General features: G+C 27.5%; 1 protein-coding gene across 4 annotated transcripts; it reads left to right on the top strand.

Moving 5' to 3' along the window:
- Window positions 1-11,451: 11,451 nt before the first annotated feature.
- On the top strand, window positions 11,452-19,045 carry LOC114192566 (protein PAM71-homolog, chloroplastic). Of its 4 annotated transcripts, none has more exons than XM_028082325.2 (11): window positions 11,452-11,726; window positions 12,271-12,433; window positions 13,020-13,070; window positions 13,394-13,577; window positions 15,826-15,873; window positions 16,287-16,383; window positions 17,343-17,506; window positions 17,604-17,669; window positions 17,963-18,013; window positions 18,374-18,478; window positions 18,558-19,045. In XM_028082325.2, the coding sequence occupies exons 1-11, from the start codon at window positions 11,606-11,608 to the stop codon at window positions 18,621-18,623; spliced, it is 1,116 nt and encodes a 371-aa protein (XP_027938126.1). In that variant the 5' UTR covers window positions 11,452-11,605; the 3' UTR covers window positions 18,624-19,045. The 4 variants fall into 4 exon arrangements, with proteins under 4 accessions (XP_027938126.1, XP_027938128.1, XP_027938125.1 ...); XM_028082324.2 differs by having other exon boundaries at window positions 11,463-11,726; window positions 12,241-12,433; XM_028082327.2 differs by lacking the exon at window positions 13,020-13,070 and having other exon boundaries at window positions 18,558-19,019.
- Window positions 19,046-19,631: the final 586 nt, after the last annotated feature.

The raw sequence follows: 19,631 nt of genomic DNA, 5'->3' as shown, positions 1-19,631 counted from the left end.
ATGAATTTTCAAAATATAATTACTAATAGATTCATCAATGAATTTAAAAAATATTAAACTACTGACAGATTTAAAAGAAATCATTATTGGCGAATTTTACTACAATATGGTCAAAGTTAAGCAATAACTTTGAAACCAATTTCACAGACGAAATTTACCAACGAAAATATTTATTGGTAGTAAAAACTCCAAATTATCAAAAGATTTTGCTGATGAATTTTATTGATGGATTCATTACCAATAATATTTTTTTTTAGTGATTGTGACACCATGAAAGTAATAAAATAAATTTGTGTCGATGCTCATTGTTAGAAACTATAAGAAAAAAGTAATAGTGTAAGGAATTAGTAAGAATTAAAGATACCATGCAATGACAACATCGTTGGATTTATAACTTTTGGATTGTTAAGTGGATGTAACCACACAATTAAACTTACTATTTGAAATATAGAAGTTCTATAAAAGGTTAAATATGTTTGTAGTTCCTAAATTTTGACGTGAAATTGAAATTCGTCTCTATTATAAACTTTGATATATTTTGGTCTCAAAATTTTAATAATAAATGAATATAACTTTTTTTAACCCAATGATATTAGTGTTTTTTGTGACAAAAAAAAATTATATTTATTTATTTATTATTATTATTTTCTAAAATATACTTATAAAATTTAGAGACAAAATTATACAATGATATCTAATTATACTTAAAATATTAACATATATACATTTACAATATTGTATGCATCTCATATCCATATCATTTAGTACATCTTATATTTATTACACTAGAAGAGGAAAAATTGTTTGTTTATTTATAGTTTCTCCCTCATGTACTGGTTTCAAACAGGTGGAGGGAAAATATTATGGATAGGATTCAGTTGGACTGTTGCGGGTAAATAGAAGGTAACTCTGATTTGTCCTTCGATGACAATCGGTGCGTTTGGAGCAAAAAGAAAAGTAATAGTAGAGTTTCCCGTTCCTGAAATGTTACAGAATTATTTACTACATTGATCTGCCATGCATTCCCCCGAAAAATAGCCACAATGTCGGCGAAGGAGGGATCAGACATGTTGGGAGCAATCATCTATGATAAGGTTATAAAATTTTAATTTTTTGCACACACAATCATAAAATAGGGAAGTGAGACAAATATCACATAAAAAAATACAGCATATCATAATAAAATAAAATGAAAATTCTCTCAAATCCATAAAATTGAATTTTTATTATACTTTTATAAAGATTAATTTTGTAGTGACTAGTCGGGATAAATGAGCTCATGGCCAACAAAGTAACTCAAGAACATCTCATCTTGAGTAATACTAACTCGTTTAAATTCCCAAGGTCATACCTCCAACTACAATAATCAAATCTTTATTTATCATAAATTTTATTTCAATATTAAACCATATAATTATATAAATTAATAAATAGATAGGATAATGAATAATTAAAATAAATATAAATAAATAAAAAGGACAAGTACGTAACTGGAGATAAATATAAATAAGTAAATGAGAGTAAATATAAATTGAGTAAATAGGACCAGTACATAACTGGAGATGAATATAAATAAATAAATAGGAACGATAACTAAATATAAATTAGAATGAGGTTAGAGACACCTCACTTATAGAGATAAAAAACTAATTATGAACAGATAAAAATAATTAAAGTAAAAAAAATGATAGATGTCTCCTTCCCTTACCTTAGTTATTGTGAGAATTGTATCAAGGTTGTGCGGAGACTTTGATGATATATAAAATTTTTTCCTCTTTCTTTCTTCTCTCTTTCTTCTCACACACCCCGACTCTCTTCTTCTGTTTATGTTTTATTTTTCTTCTCTCCCCCTGCATTCCATCACCACCTATTTATACTACTTTAAGTAATGATTAGTGTTAGTTTTATTTGAACTAAATTTTTTCCAACACTGTGCCAATTACATGACTAACTAAATATTCATTCATGATATTTCATCTTCAGATAGACGTGCATTTATTGTTATTCTTTCCATGCTTACGTGACTTTAATACATGTGTTTCTAGACGTTCCATATATATATATATATATATATATATATATATATATATATATATATATATATATATATATATATATATATATATATATATATATATATATATATATATATATACTAATTAAATTTATTTATATATATTTTGTTATAAATAACTTTTGAATATTTTTATATCACACCCATTCATTTTATTTACGTTTCTTCTATTATTATAATAAAAATATTCTTTCTTATTAACATTCTAAAATATTTAATATATTTCTTATAAAATATTCAATTATTTATATATTTTGGATATTTATAATCTTTACATTTATATGTTCATAATTTATTATAATAGATATATTATTATTTTTAATAATATGTATATTATATATATATATATATATATATATATATATATTAATTATAAATACATACTAAAATGCTTATAAATAAAGTAATATATTATTTATTGATTTATGGATGTTACATTTTTTACGTGTTGAAGGACAGACTGCCATTAAAGTTGAACACATATCAAATATTGTAAACAACTCAAATGTCAGTCTAAAACGTAATTTGACACGTCAACAAAATTTAACTCAGTTGGATTAGGAGAATTATATCTATTCATTTCTTAAATTTAGGAATCAAACCCTATAAAAATTTGGGACAATAACAAATTTTAATTTCACATCAAAATTTAAGGACTAAATAAAAATATATTTAATCCTTTTATAAAATACATCTTTTTACTTGTATATTAATATAAAATTCCAACAATTTCAAAAGTTAAAAATTATTAACGCTGAATAAATCTATATTCCTGTCTACTTTTAACATACCAAAGAGTAAAAATAACAATAACAGTGTGAAGTAAAGAAAAATGTTAACCCAATATTTGAGAACTTCATCATATTACTTGATCAAACATTATCGTAAGTTGTACTAAGGGATTTTTATTAAAATTATACATGTTTTTCATCCTCAAATTATTTTTAAAATTGTGTTTTGTTCTTAAATTAAATTTATTTATACTTTACTTTTATATTTCATGAAAGTCAGATAAAACATCTTTCTAATAAATAACATGTGAAGCTATGAATGATGCTTTGTGTCACTTTAATAAAATACGAAAGGAAAATCTGTATAGTTTAGGGATGAAATAAATTTTGAAAATGGCTTGAGTATATAAAAGATACATTTAATCCTTATTATCATGAGTAGAGATTTACTACATGTAATTTGCTTAAGAAATGAAATAAAATTTCATAGTGAATTCATTGAGCAAGTAATGCCTTTTATTTTAAACAGAGAGAGAAATATTATTGAAGGAGATACAGAAAAATGTGAAGTAAAAGAATTATCAAACATCTTGAGAGCAACAACATCTAATTTTCCCTTTTGTTGGAAATGGAACGCATGTTCCTCTCTCGTACCCAACAAATTTGCAGTGAGCATCACACTCAGGAAACTGAGTGCATGTTCCGCGACAGAACTGTTTGCTGCTATCACCCGCGTGTTATTCAAATTTTGAGATTTAAAAAACGTTTTATAATAATATTTGAGTTAACATCAAAACGAAAAATATATTAAATAAGATAAATAATTCAAATACTATTATAAAATATATTTAAAATATTATATAAATTTAATAAAATTTAATTTAATTAAAATGATTAAATCTATACATATTTAAATATGAGAACTAAATTGGTTTAAAGTTTTAAAGAATAATTATATTCACAAAAATTGATAAAAGTGAACTGTGTTTGATAAAATTATTAACAAAAATTATAAGTTAAAATGAATGAAGAGATAAGTATATGTTCTTAAATATACCAGATGAAACTAGGAGAACAATTGTGGCTGCAAGTAGAACTTTCGTCAAAATCATGGAGATTAGTGAATAATGAGACATTTTTCGTATTTTTGTGATTTTCGCTTAATACTTTATATGATCTATCAATCTGTGTAAATTTTTGTTTCTATATATAAGAATTAAAATTGATCATATTCGACTAGTCAACTTGAAACTATATTTTCATAATAATAGTTTACCAATATAATCGAATATAATTTCTTACATATATTTAATGAAAAACTTAAATGCTATCATTTATATTTTGTAGATTGTTGTTATTCATAATAACTTGATTTGGGGTATTAATGGGTAACTTTTAAATATCAATTGAAAAATACTTTTTTTTTTGTAAAAGTCAATGTATCCTTTAAAAGGTCAATGAATCTTTTAAAATTTTGTCATTGACGAAGATTCATGCGTAATTGTATAAAATAAGTTTATTTCTGAAATATTAATTTTTGTTTTAAATATTACTTAAAAAATAAAATCCTTTATATCTTTTATTAATTTTGTAAGAGTCCTTCGAAAGATTCAGTGTATATTTTAAAACACTATTAATAAAGATTCATGTGTAATTAGATAAAAGGAATTTATTTATGAATTATTAATGTGTGTAATTTTATTTTTCTATAAAAAGAGTAGAAATTTATATGACTTTCGTTAATTATGTAAAGGGTTAAATATGTTTTTGGTCCCTCAAGTTTCAGCGAAATTTAAAATTAGTCCCTCATCAAAACTTTTGACCAATTTAGTCCTTCATCTTTCAAAATGCGTGAATTTAATCCTTTAAACCAAATTTTGTTAAGTTTATCTGACGTTTCAAACGCATTTCATGATAGTATTTAAATTATTTACATTGTTTGACACATTCTTGCTTTAATGTTAACTCAAATACTATATTTTAAAATATATTTTAAATGTTTGTTTACTTCAATCTTTTAAATTCTAATAAATCTCTTTTTTATACACTAATAAAAGTTATAATACATCATTTGATCAAAATGATACAAAGAACATAATTGATATTTTAAATGTTTGTTTACTTCAATCTTTTAAATTCTAATAAATCTTTTTTTTTATACACTAATAAAAGTTATAATATATCATTTGATCAAAATGATACAAAGAACAAATAATAATCATAATAAAAGTTTAAAATAAATTATAATTGTTTACATTTTAGATTATAATACCAAATAAAATTTCATGAGAACCAACACATTTATTAAATTTACAAACATTAATGAAACCTAGTTGATAATATTTAAAAATATTTTTTAAAAAATATAAACGAAAAACAAATATTCAAATTAAAATATATTTTAAATGTTTGTTTACTTCAATCTTTTTAATTCTAATGAATATCTTTTTTATACACTAATAAAAGTTATAATACATCATTTGATCAAAATGATACAAAGAACAAATAATAATCAAAATAAAAGTTTAAAATAAATTATAATTTTTTACATTTTAGATTATAGTACCAAATAAAATTTCATGAGAACAACACATTTATTAAATTTGCAAACATTAATGAAACCTAGTTGATAAAATTTAAGAATATTTTAAAAAAATATATAAAAGAAAAACAAATATTTAAATTAAAATATATTTTAAATGTTTGTTTACTTGAATCATTTAAATTCTAATGAATCTCTTTTTTATACACTAATAAAAGTTATAATACATTACTTAATCAAAATGATACAAAGAACAAATAATAATCATAATAATAAAATTTTAACATAGATTTTGTATCTTTTGAACTTCAATTATGTTGGATGGTGATAAAAAAATATTAATGACAATTACACTAAATCTTTTATATTGTAGTAAATAAAAGTTATTTATACAATTATAGTGAAAAAATTACAGTATGATTGATAATGAGTTAAAAAATAAAAAATAATTAAATAAAATATATTGAAATAGTATTCTACATAATGAAAATAAACAAGAAATAAAAATATTAACAAATTAACAAATGTTTACAAACAATTTGAGAGACTATTGAAAGAAATCGCACAAAAACAAATGTATAATTAAGGAGATGATAAGTTGAAAAATATCTTAGAGATTTAAGAAAACTTTTCAAATATCAAGATATATACTCAGTGGTTGAGAAATAACAAAAAATGTTTTAGTGAAATAAAAAAGTTATTCAAATGAAACAAAAACTAATAATAAGAATAATAAGTAAACGATTTTTTTATATTACCTAGTAAATAAAATGTTTGTGCTATTAAATACTTAAATTGAGAGTATTAAACATTTTCATGTGAAAGAAAAATATACATTAAATAAAAATATTAAAAAATAATAGAAATATTCAAATGTGAGACATAAAATTTTTTAATTAACATACATATTTTTAACATAATTACATAAAGGTTATGATAAGATGAAAAATATAATTGAAATGCCAATGAGTTTCATGACAAACCAAATAATTAGAATATATATATATATATATATATATATATATATATATATATATATATGGCTATTTAATTAATTAGGAATATTTTAGTAATTTAAACGGGAACGGGTAATATGGCGGAGATATGTACATCTCCATACCCATCTCCATACCCAATTGAAAAGGTCGGGGATTCCCCATACCCATACCTAGTCAATGCGGGAATTCTCCGTCAAAACGGGGACAGGTTCGGACAATACCCACGAGGACGAAAATTATGATGTATTTTCAAATTTTATTCAAACAATATAAAATCATAATTTTATAATTATTCAATTTTGAATTAAAAAATAAAATTATAATTGTTCAAGGGTTTAAAGGCAATATTTTTTCTCTCAAAACTAATTAAAAATCTATTTGGTTAAATAAAAGTGTTATTTGAGAAAGTTTGTATGAATTTTATGGATATAAAAAGTAATGTATTAGTTTTATTGAAGAAATTATTAATTACGTGATATTGTTATGCATTAGTACTTTTATTTTAACTACAAATTTTAATTTTAAGTTTATGTGCTACCATGATAACAACTATAGACTAACCTAAATGTAAATATGTTTAAAGTTGTTGTTTTTCGAAAATATTATTTAAAAATTTAAACATGACAATTATATTTTCTCACATGTCAAATAAAATAAAAAAATTTCTCCAAACTAATATTTTCTTAAAGTATTTATTATTAGTTATCAGCATTTGTGTAACATCCCAAGTTCAGCAGCTTAAAACTAATAAAAATAGGGAGTTTCATCATAGTTCCAAAACAGATAATCCAGTGTACCCAATATATCAATACAGTCTTACAAAAGGTATGACTATAAAAATATATCACTTATACACTTAAACTAAACTAATAAACTCTGTACTACCGACCACTGCTAAAGCTCCCACTAGAAACCTCCTCTTTAACACTAACATGATGGCTCTTCATCCTCCAGAAGTGCCTTTGACACTGCAACCATATCTGCTCCCACCGAATAGGTGATCATCGCAAAAGGAAACATACAACACAAGACAGGAACACAAAAAGCAAGGGTAAGCTAATCTGATTAAGGAATCATGCAGTTCAATTATAAACAGAAACCATGCAATCTTTCTCATTATCACCAGAATCATATAGACCACCACAACACATTTACATGACTCTAGACTCAATATCCGGATTATGTAAGCGACATCGGATCTCTTGGTGGCTTGCACCTACGACGGTTCCCAAACTCTGCAGAGTTTGGACACAAAGGGTTATCACCCAACCACTCCCAAGGTAAGTCCCATCACCTCTATGGCGGATCGGGTCCATAGACCAGGACCTCCTGCTACTCCTCCCGACATAATCCATCATATTCTACATGAGTCTTAATGGTTACTAGGAGCGTCAGGATACCAACCAAAACTGAGTCCTTATGTCCTTACATACACTAAAACATTCCTCTTAGAATTTCCCTTGATATCCTAATTCAACCACTTCTTCTCATATTCCAACTTCATGCAATTTCACCACACATATTACCAGTCATAACAATTCATGCATATCATAACTAAGTTCATATTTTAACATTCAAACATAGCTTCATCCATTAGAAACAAAGAAATAACACTCAACTGCAGGGGTTCTCGCCCAAGCTAGAAGGTCCCGCATAGGCAAAAAGGCTCTCTCGCTTAGGCGAGTCATTCTCGCCTGAGCGAGGCTCAAAACAGAGAACAACCCAAACTCTGGGCGAATTCTCGCTCAGGCTAAGTTGTCTCGCTTAGACGAGAGTGACTCTCGCTCAAGCGAGACTGGCTCGCCTAGGCGAGATCTCGCGCAGAAATAGGGGATGAGTTTCTGGTGTTTTCGCTCAGGCGAGAGCTGCTCGCTTAGGCAAAAATACCAGATTCCCAATCTGTTCTCACATGCAACAACAAAGAAATCTAGCACAATCCAAGCATACACTCAATTACGCAATTCAAGCACTGATACAATAATCAATCATGCAATTCAAAGTCATCAGAGTGATTTCTAGATGAAATTCAAGTAAAACAGTTAGCTTCCCTTACCTGTTATCATGTTTAGACAACTTTATAAACGTCGACGCCTTAAAAACGTCAACACCTCTAACTCCACAGGATGCTCTATCTACACATAGAAACATCACAAGAATGATCAGGACATACCGTTATGATCACTAATCAGCAGAGACTCATACTGATGATTAAAACGTCGCATGAAAGCGGAAGAGGGCCTGCATGCAACAAAAAACAGAAAAAGACTAAAAAAAAGAGCGAAAACTGAACTTACGCGAACAGAGAAACTGATCGGTCCAATTTGAAGAGCTCGCCGAGAGGATCAATCCTACAGTCTCGGTTCTTCAATCAGACGACCAGAGAGACAGAACCTCTAGAGAGAAGTCAGAGAACTCTAGAAAAGTGGTTTCTAGAGAGATGGTGTGTTTTAAAATAATGAAACTCGTTTATAACAATTTTATTTATACTAAAACCTTTTAATATTAAAATAATCGAGTCTCACTATTTTTAAACCACTATCACTTTTAAAACGCCATTTTCTAGGGTCTTACAATTTGCCTTAATGGTGTTCAATTTCCAACAATACAAGAATATAAAATTAACTTCCAAAACATTGTTCTCCATACACATTACAATAAGTTGTCTCTCCCAAGATAGAAGTTATAAGAATTTCTCAAAAATAAAATTATTATAGTATTATAAAATATAAAATTATGATATCTTTTCGATTTTTGTTCAAATAATAAAATCATAAATTTATAATTATACAATTTTGAATTAAAATAATAAAATATAAATTAAACAATTATAAAATCATAAGCTATAAAATTATAAATTAAAAAAATTTTAAAATAATAAAATGACATGTGGTGACATATCAGCAAAATGACATGACAAGATAATAATCATGTCACTCTCTTAACAGTCACATCATCCTATTAATAGAAAAGGTTAATAGTGGGAACTCAATTGAAAAAAAAAACTAATTTTATTGAGTATTCAATAGAGCACAAAAATTTATTAAACACTCATATGAAAGTTTCCAAATTTATCAAAGGCTTAAAACATAATTAAGCCTAATAATAAGTTTAGTAATAATAATAACATCTATCATATTTTTTATTTAGAAGTTAATTATCCAAATTTTATTTTAAATTAACTTTATCTATATAGATTTTATTTTACATTAGTTTTAACAATAAAGGTAAAGTTGAATCTTATGTTTTAATTTATTAAAACATTTTTTTTTTCTATTGCATCTATCAAATCATCCATAAACTCTTAAAACAAACAACACCATAATTCTCTTTCTATCCCCTTAAATTTATATATTCACTCTCCTTCAAATTCATCCTTAGAAGATGAAATCTACCAAAAGAAAAATCTCCGATGCTTAAATCAATAAGATCATAAGAAAGAATAAGAGTATAAGGATGAATATAAGAATTAAGTAAGTATTGTCTCTAAAATTATATTAATTGTGTTTATAGACCTGTTTGAATTTGACCTAAAATGTGCAAAAGATATAAAAAATAAATAAAATATATGGTTAAATACGTTTTTAGTCCCTAAGTTTTGATATAAAATTGAAATTCGTTTATGCCTTAAACTTTAATACATTTTGGTTTCTAAACTTTTAAAATGGATAGATATAATTGTTTTAATCCAACAACATTAGATTTTGTTTGACGTGTCACATTCCAGATGAGCATTTGAGTTGTTTGACATGATCCCAATTCAAGGTCAGCAGGTAACACCATTTAACATGTCCAAAAAAATTAACATCATTGGGTTAAACGTATTATATCCATGTATCAAAGTTTAGGATAAGGACCAATTTCAATCTCGCGTCCAAACTTAGGAACTAAAAACATATTTAATCCTAAAATATTAATTTTGTTCACATAATATTTATATTTCAATATAATATTATAACTTGTTTATATTTCTTCCAAATTTTGTTTAAAAAGTTGGGAAAGTAATAAGCAAGATACTCGAGTCTGCTTCAACAACCACTACGATTATCTCTCCATCTTGATACCAACATAGAGGAGTTCTGCATCTTCTATCATATAAAGTTTCATATTGGGTCATACCTATACTTGTATGATAGTTGTTATTGTTATTGTAGGTGAACTCCATCAAAGAAAAAAGTTAAACCCATGCACCTAAGTGATCCAACACGCATGTAGACTAAGACACCATGAACCACAAAAGAGGCAACAACGAACTTACCTCAAACAAAAAAATTTATCGGTTGATCTTGATTAACTTGTTGCAAGGAGCAATCCTAGTGTGTTTGATCTTCAAAAGAGTAGAAACATAGTCACTCTTAAAACACAATTTTATAGATCTTCACACTTATTCTTTGGATAAGATTATAAAGTGTTGCTTCTTGTAGATTTAAATTATTTGTTTTGATTGACTCAATGATTACATATTTGAAATAATTGTATGATAAAGTACATTTTATAAATAATCTATATCTATTTATAAAGGATATTCCATTTTGTTCTCCATATTACTATTTTCAATTTTACCTTATAATAAATAATTATTTTTAAATTAAAATAATTATTTTACTATTTTTATGATTTATTAAATTATAATTTTTTTTTATTTAATTTTTTTAAACTAATCATTTTTAAAATAAAATAAATATCTTTAATAAAAAAATTATTTATAAAATAAATAAAAAATATAAAACATTATTTATATCTATTTTTAAAATTAGAAGAAATAAACACATATACATACGCACATATTTTCATTAGTAAATATAGATAATTTAAATACAATACCAGGATAAAAATTATAAAGCATTATGATAACTAATATATAATGATTTTATCCAAATAATTTATTTATTAAATTTATTTAAAAAGCAGAATATATTATATATCAATTAATTCTAAAAAATATTCAATAATATTTTTTATCCTTATTATTTTTTAATATTATTATTATCATTCTAATTTAATACAATTAATCAAGATTTTATACACTCCAAAATTCATTACTACAATAAAGTATTAAATAATTACACAATAAATCGTGTGCATTGCACAAGCATGAATGAATGCGTGGCTACTTCATCCATAATTTCTCTCCCCGTTGCATACGTGTCAACCTTCAAGAACTCTCTTTCTTGTACCAGCCTTACCTCAACTTGTTTCCTTCAAAGTTTCTGAGTTTTGCAGAACCCAGAAATGAAACTGTAGAATCACTTTCACAGAAAATATGAGAGGGTTAGGTCCTCATGCCCCTTTGCTTTCGAGGGGAAAGCCTCCTCCTTCCTTGGCAGTGGTGGATGCGTTGCCTTCCTCTTCTCATTTCACCAGAACCACCACGCTATACCCATGTAAGTTCTAACCAACATCTAACTTCTTTTCTTACACCCCATTTCAAAAGTTTTCATTTTTATCAATTATTCGATCTTTTTTGGTGGTACTTGTTGAATGGGTTTTCTTCATGTGACAATGAACAGAATTTGCTTAGATGGGTCAAGTCCAATTTGGTGGGTCAGTTCCAAGATTTTCTTCCTTTGGGCGTTTCATAAGAAAATAATGTTTTTCCAAGTAATTATGATAACAAATTTAAGGTTTTATGCTGTGGTTTTTACTTTTTATGTTGTAGTTTGAAGTGATGTTGCCTTGTCTTCAATGCTATTACCTTTGGTAGTGAAATTGGTGAGATTAATGCTCAGTGAAAGTAGTTGTAGTTGTAGTTGTATTCCTACGTTTACCTTAATTCTAATCCTTGAAGTCTGAATCAAATCTTATGAGTGGATTTTGTGCTCTCTAACTTTTATCAGGTTAGCTACCTAGAGCTTTTTACGCAGATTATACTGTTTGTACTTATGTTTGTTGGCTTAGGGAGTGACATTATGCCTGAATTATATATAGTAAGACGCAGACAGAAATCAGGGTTGAGCTTTGCCCGTTGCACAATTCGAGCCCTAGCATCCAATATTAGTGGTGTTGAACCCGGAGATTATGGAAGCAGTAATGAGAAAGATGGCCACAATGTCTTTGAAAAGAATTCCGTAGAAGACAGTTCTTCTAAAGTGTGAGTTCCACTGTTCCACTTGATTGATTTCATTTGCTATGCAACAGATGGCCATATAGACCATCACACCATAAGATGAAGGGTAGCTCTAGGAACTTATCACAATGTAATTTTAGTTTTAGAACTTTCAGTGGTGTAATGTTCATTTGCTTTTATGATTGTGTTCTCCCTTGAAATCTCAGCTTCTATATGTGAAATTAGGCTGTAAACTTGCTATACAGATCACATATATATTTATGATTGAGGTGTGTGTGGAATTACATGCTTCAGGTCTTTTTATTTATGTACTTGATATTAGAGACTTACTGTTGAGGTTTTTTATGGACAAGGTTGCCAGCCACAATCCTAACTCCTAACATAAAGTCTGAAGTTGGTAACATGAGCTTTTGGTCAATAAACCTGGTTCCTCTCCACCACATTCTTTCTCCACCCTAATTATTTGTTATCAGTCTGATACTCAAGCATGGCCATTTTACGTTACTTTTGTTCTAACAATCTTAGATGATCCTCTGCTTCATATTAGATCAAATGAAAAGTTTGGATTTGTGCTACTATTTTTTTGAGGGAATTGCATTCCTCTGTGCAGTATAACACTTACCGATTTCTCATACCGACTTAGCCTGACGAATCTATTAAGGTGTGAAATGTATTCCTCTTGCAGATCAGATTTAAAAGATTTGTACTAAATTAAGTAAAAGTTTGAAGAGAAAATTGGCAGTATTCATATCACCATTTAAAAGATTAGTTATTTAAATCAAGCATGTGGTTGCATTCAAAGGGAAAAATTCTCCAATTTATTTTAGCAGATTGACGTTAGAGTCTAAATCCATTGTTTAGTTTTGTTGTGTGAATTAACATGTCACTGAAATCTTTTCGGTTGCTTTTTTTAAGCATACTATTACTGTGGTTGTTCATGACTCTATGATAATTCTAATGTATATATATTTTATGGGTTGGCAGTGTGAAACCTCCTACTCAGATCCCTTATCCTCTCTCTATAGCTTTTGTGCTGTTGGGATGTGCTTTTGTATTTTCACTAATTGCCTTTGTCAAAGGAGGACCTTCATCAATTTTAGCAGCAATTGCAAAGTCAGGATTCACTGCTGCATTTACATTAATATTTGTTTCTGAGATTGGAGACAAGGTATTTAACTATTACTGTTTAGACTTTCTCTTGGTTCTTTTTGTTTACATTAACTTCCCTATTGTTCGTATGTGGCAAATTATTATTTCTTAGATGTTCAATATGGTTTTTCAATTTCCAATATAACTCATGCCAAAGACTTTTCCAAATATGCTCTAAATAATTGGATTTTAAATCCAAATGCATTTTTTTTTCAAACCACCAATTTGGATATTTTAAAACCAGTTTCAAACCTAAAATAATAGTTTGGTTGAGACAGGGTTTCAGAATTAGTTTTTTCTTCAAAACCAGTTTCAAACCAAAAAGTAGTTTTTAAACCAGTTTTTTTTTTTTCTCAAAAAATAAAATAAAATAAAAAGATTATTTCAAAACAAAATTAATTTTGAACTGATTTCAAATCGGAAATGTTCTCTTTAAAAAAATTTAGTTTTAAAATACAGTTTAGCAACTCCATTCAGCTAACCGTCATGACACTTCAAATCTACCAGAGGAACCTAAAATAAGAAAGCAATTGTTTATTACACGTGATATCAATATTTTACTTGCTTCTATCACTCTGACATAAATTTGAGAAAATAGTTATGGTTCCATTTGCTGTTATTTCTATCAAAGAGGTCTAGCCCTGTTGGTTGAACAATAAAAGTAGAGAATAAACAAACTAGTACATTATCAACAAGGTTTTTGATACTCAAGTAGGTCTCAATTGAGTTAGACTATTTTGGGAAAATGACTAACCAATGATGTTTCTTATCATTAAAATAAAAAATATAATTAACTTATAAAAAAATTCATAAAAGGCAATTATAATAATAAATATATATAATTCCCTTTATTAATGTTATAAAATAACTATAAATATTTTTTATAAATGTATTGTAGGTAGTTTTTATTTAGTTTGTAGGTTTTTTTTATTATAGGTAGTTATTTTAGTTTAAAAAAATGGTTACTTTTTAATAATAAAATGGTAAGAATTTGTATACATAGGAGAAAATCTTTATTGATGTTATAGATAAAAGCTATTTTTTTGAGATATTATTCAATTTGTTTTAGATTTTATTCATTTTAATATTACAATTTTCTTATAACTATTCAAAATGGCTTTTATTAATTAGTTGAAAAATATTGAAGGTATTTTTATTATTATTATTGTTTTGTATTTACGATGTTTTTTTAATCTAATTTTTTTATTGAATAAAAAGGTGGAAAAATATTAAATGAATATGAAGCAAAAGGAATTGAAAAAGAGAACTGAAGTTAATTAATAGAGATGGTCAAACTTTTCTACTTTTTAAGATGAAATACTTATTTATTTAAATGAATTAATATTTTTTGTTAAATAATTATTATCTTATTTATTCATATTTGTAGTAACTCAGTATACTTTTTTAGAGTATAAAGCTAGAGAATATTATGATTTTGATAACGAATCAAAAAATAATATTTTTGTAAGATATAAAATATATATTGTGTTTTAGACATGGAATGGACTCTTACTATTGTGACTTGTGCTTGTCAGAATACAAGACATTAATTCACCTTCTATCTTGCTTTGTGTGTTTTGTGTTCATTCGCTCTCAGTAGATGTGTTTTCGCAACCAGTGTTGCACTCCATATCTCATTGTTCTTGAGCTCATTTTGTCATGCTGTGCACAATGCTCGTGATATTTTAAATTTGTGAAAATATTATAAATTATATTTTTGTTCCCATTGACAACATTTTCTGTATTTGCCATTGGTTCTATCCAAATATTCTTCACGGATGCCACTTAGGCACTTTTCCCTCCTATGAAAAGGAATTTCTGGTTCTATAGCTGACAAATTAAAACAAAATGAGCAAGTATATGAATAGTTTAAGTTTTTCATATACCCGGATGAGCAGATATCATATCTATCTTAATGTTCATAGACTAATATTTGGTAACATATTTTTGTTTTTTTATTAGTCATGCGTGGAATGTTTTTTGTGTTTTTAGTTTTGTAATGCTACAAACTTAACCAAATAACAAAATCTTATTCAATAGATATATTTGTTTGTCCAAATGGATTTCACTAAGTTTTCCCTCTCCTGCATCAACTTTGTTTAGAATTTTTATCATTATTGCATTGAAACTGTTTCATTGCTTTTTACCCTATGGATTTCTATAACCATGACAAGTGCAGGTTTAGTAGTGTTCTAGTCTTTTATTAAACATTTGTTACCCCTGTATGTATTCATGAACCTAAAGTTGGCATTTATTCCTTTGACCAGACATTCTTTATTGCTGCACTCTTGGCAATGCAATTTGAGAAGGGATTGGTGAGCCTTCTGACTTCTTTATTGCAATCCAATCCATCATTGATGTAATATTGTCTAGTTTTCTTTGTTATTGTTTTAATTTCTTGGCTTATATACTCCTAATTTTTAGAATTGGAATTATTCTTCTCTCTGGTTTATTTTTCCTCTCTGTTCAACAAATTCTTCTGTTTCTGGTATATTATTACATATGTCTTTACTGTTTTATTGTAAAAGGCTAGACAAACAAATTTACTCCAATTCGATTTCTTAACTTGTGTACACTAATTTGTTTGTCAATTCGGTATTGAAATAGCATTTGTTTAATCTATAATCTAGTGGTATTCAAAGTTTGTAGTTCTAATTAATTGATTATCAAGCAGTGTAATTAGCATTTCGAAACATTTATTTTAACTGAGATGTTATGTATTGACCAGGTCCTATTGGGTTCAATGGGTGCTCTTGGACTCATGTCAGTCCTGTCTGTTGTAATTGGCCGAATCTTTCAATCAGTGCCTGCTCAGTTTCAGACAAGTAAGTTGTAGCATATGGTATTTCTTTGACTTTTCAGATTTACCATATTTTAGCATGTCCATATAGTGAAGGAACTTGACTCAGCATTTTAGGCAATGCATTCTGTTTTGAATTACTGGTTTAGTGTAATCTGTTTGATAAACATAGATTAAAGTTTGCTAATGAATAGATATTGTGTATGAAATGGAGTAAGAAAATCACTATATATTGTATCTTATGCTTTTCTGAAAATTTTCATAAGCTTTATAGTTTAATAAGAACCAGTTAGTGGTTTTTGTCATTATTTTCTTTTTCACACTATGGCTTGCTTTAACTTCTCCAATTATATCCACAGATTTGTCTCTTGTTTTAAATCTGTTTTGATGTACAGAAGTCAGTACCAAATGTAATTAACTTCCTAATTTTAAATGTTATTATTCCCTATAAGGCTTGGGTAGTCCTCTCATCTTGAACCAGCTTTTGAGATTGGGCTCAGTTAATTTCTTTCACAGGCATTAGGAATGTATGTAGAATTAGCCATTGAGAACATTACACCAATAGAAAATAATCAATTTTTTTGTTCTTACGAATATTAATAGGAAGTTGTTTTAAGTCTGAGACTGGAAGCAAGTTACAATTACCTTCTTCAACATTGATATAAACTGACCTGCCATGTTGGTCCTTCTGGAGTTCCAGGACAAAAGAGCTTAAATTTAATTGATCTGCAATAAGTAGCTTTTGGGTTTTTTCAGTGTATCTCTCTGTTTTTATTAACCGCACTTTTTACATCAAATAGAAATATCTGAAGTATGTTTTTCATAATTTTACTTCGTCTTTGTCCTACTTTAATCCAACACTTTCAGTTTCATGTAATCTCTGTTCTGTAGTATTTAATTATCTTTTCACCCTGGCAGAGAGTTGATATAGATAATTTGTTATGCTAGTAACTGATGTTTGTGCTTTATGTGGTCTACCTACAGCCGTGCCAATTGGAGAATATGCAGCAGTAACCCTTCTTTTGTTTTTCGGCCTAAAAGCAATAAAAGATGCATGGGATCTTCCATCTGATGTGGCTAAGAAGGGTGATAACAGCAGTCCTGAACTTGATGAACTCGCTGAAGCAGAGGAGCTTGTGAAAGAGAAGGTTAGAAACCCATGCATGGCCAACACTATTCTACCTTCAATTTTGCAATTCAACTGTCATTTATACCCTTTAACATTTCTTTCTGAATTATCTTCAGGTATCAAAAAAACTTTCAAATCCTCTAGAGATTATATGGAAGTCATTCAGCCTCGTATTTTTTGCTGTAAGGCTCCACTTTTTCCTGTTTTATCAAGGAATAATTTAGCATAAATTTCTGATTGTAAAATCACCACTATAATGAAACAATTGTGTTGATGCATTGTGAAAATCTTACTGTATGTTGCATTTGCTCAAAATGTTCCCCCTGATCTCCATGAATACAGACAGCCTGAAATTACTTGTTATTTTATACTCCTGAATTCTGAGTCTGTATAGGTAGTCATTAATCACACTTAATTTGTGGAAGCAATTCTGTTATCCAGCATGAATTTTAATTTAGTTACTGGGACTATGTAGGAATGGGGAGATCGCTCTATGCTTGCTACTATTGCACTAGGAGCTGCTCAGGTGCACTTTTAAATTCTGTGATGACTCATAACACTTTCTGCTTTATATATGTGTGTGTGTGTGTGTATATATATATATATATATATATATATATATATATATATTTTGTTGGAAATTTAAGTGTGAGTTTAAGTCCTTCATTGAATAAGGATAAAGATTTATAAACTCATTGCCTTAAGATTTTGGGTTTGAGGTGGTATTAATTCCTTATATGTGAGATAGGCTCATATCTAACTGGTATTGTATCTCTCGGTAATCCTCTCTTGATTATATATATATATATATATATATATATATATATATATATATATATATATATATATATATATATTAACTTCAGTAATTTGTTATTTGTTTCAGTCTCCTTGGGGTGTGGCAAGTGGAGCCATTGCTGGACACCTAGTCGCGACAACTATTGCCATTCTTGGAGGAGCATTCCTTGCTAACTACATTTCTGAAAAACTGGTACAAATCATAACTTGATTGAACATGGAATGCTTGAATTTGTAGTTAAATATCTAATATTGCAATTTACTTTCATCAGGTTGGTTACTTGGGTGGAGGGCTGTTTCTAATTTTTGCTGTGGCCACCTTTTTTGGAGTTTTCTGATTCATTGTTGTCTATGCTTACACCTTTGGGGTGTGTAATCTATCATTTATGGAGTTGGAAGGAATAAGACATGCTCATAACACAGAAAGATTGCTGAGAGAACAGAGAAAAGCTCATATTTTAACTTTGTTAAATTTGTTTATCAGACATCAGGAGCAAATTGCTCACATTGTTAGAGAATAAGAAGCATAAAATGTGGCATTAGAGTGAGGTGCGAAGAGAAACTTGTGCAATTCTTTCTGGAGACTACCTTTTGTGGGGTTGTGCTTATTTGTTGTATTAATAAAAATAGTAGGAATGTGCTGATTTGTTGTATTAATAAAACTACATCACAGATTCAAAACTGTCAATCAAAACAACTCTTCTCGTGTTAGAAATGTAAGCTTTTGTACTGAATATATTTTAGTTGTCACTTGTTAGGATATTATGGATGTTCGGTTTTAGGGTTTTTGTGAATTATAGGAATGTAAATGTGTTATCTATGTTTCATGCACAATCTATAATTGGGTGAGGAAATAGAAATATAGTCACAAGTAATGTTACCGTGGCAATCTACTATGGCTTGCAATCAACTTGCGTGCATCTCTCCTCTCTACATATTTTACTTGATACATTGTCAATAACCGTTGTTATATGTCCTGCTTCTTGAAAATATTCAAACTGGTCTTTAATTTTATCTAAATTATTATAGAACAATTCAAACTGGTACAACAATGGTTAAGGTAATTAGGTTTAAACATATTGGATACATGACATAAATTTATCTTGCTTGTTTATTCCAATGTTTTATGATTTATTTGTTTTGAAAGCTTTTGGATTTTGGCATATTTTTCTTTTAATGATCCTTTTATTAAAAAAAAAACATGTGAAACTTATTTTGATAATATAAATTATTTTAAACACAATCAATTTTATATATAAATGCAACTTAACCATTTGAAAATTTTACTTATTTAAAACAATAACTAAAATTTATTTTTGTAAATTCATAAAATAATTGAATTTATT

Source organism: Vigna unguiculata, chromosome 7 (assembly GCF_037176805.1).
Source record: "Vigna unguiculata cultivar grain cowpea cultivar isolate G323 ecotype 2 chromosome 7, ASM3717680v1, whole genome shotgun sequence".
NCBI lineage: Eukaryota > Viridiplantae > Streptophyta > Magnoliopsida > Fabales > Fabaceae > Vigna > Vigna unguiculata.
This window is presented reverse-complemented; position numbering and strand designations above follow the sequence as displayed.

What these genes read in the sequence shown, in the direction of transcription:
- LOC114192566 (XM_028082324.2), top strand. Translation starts at nt 11,606, where the DNA reads ATGAGAGGGTTAGGTCCTCATGCCCCTTTGCTTTCGAGGGGAAAGCCT. An exon ending in GAAGACAGTTCTTCTAAAGT is followed by an intron (nt 12,434 to 13,019) that starts GTGAGTTCCACT and finishes TCCTCTGTGCAG; the next exon opens with TATAACACTTACCGATTTCT. An exon ending in TGCAATTTGAGAAGGGATTG is followed by an intron (nt 15,874 to 16,286) that starts GTGAGCCTTCTG and finishes TGTATTGACCAG; the next exon opens with GTCCTATTGGGTTCAATGGG.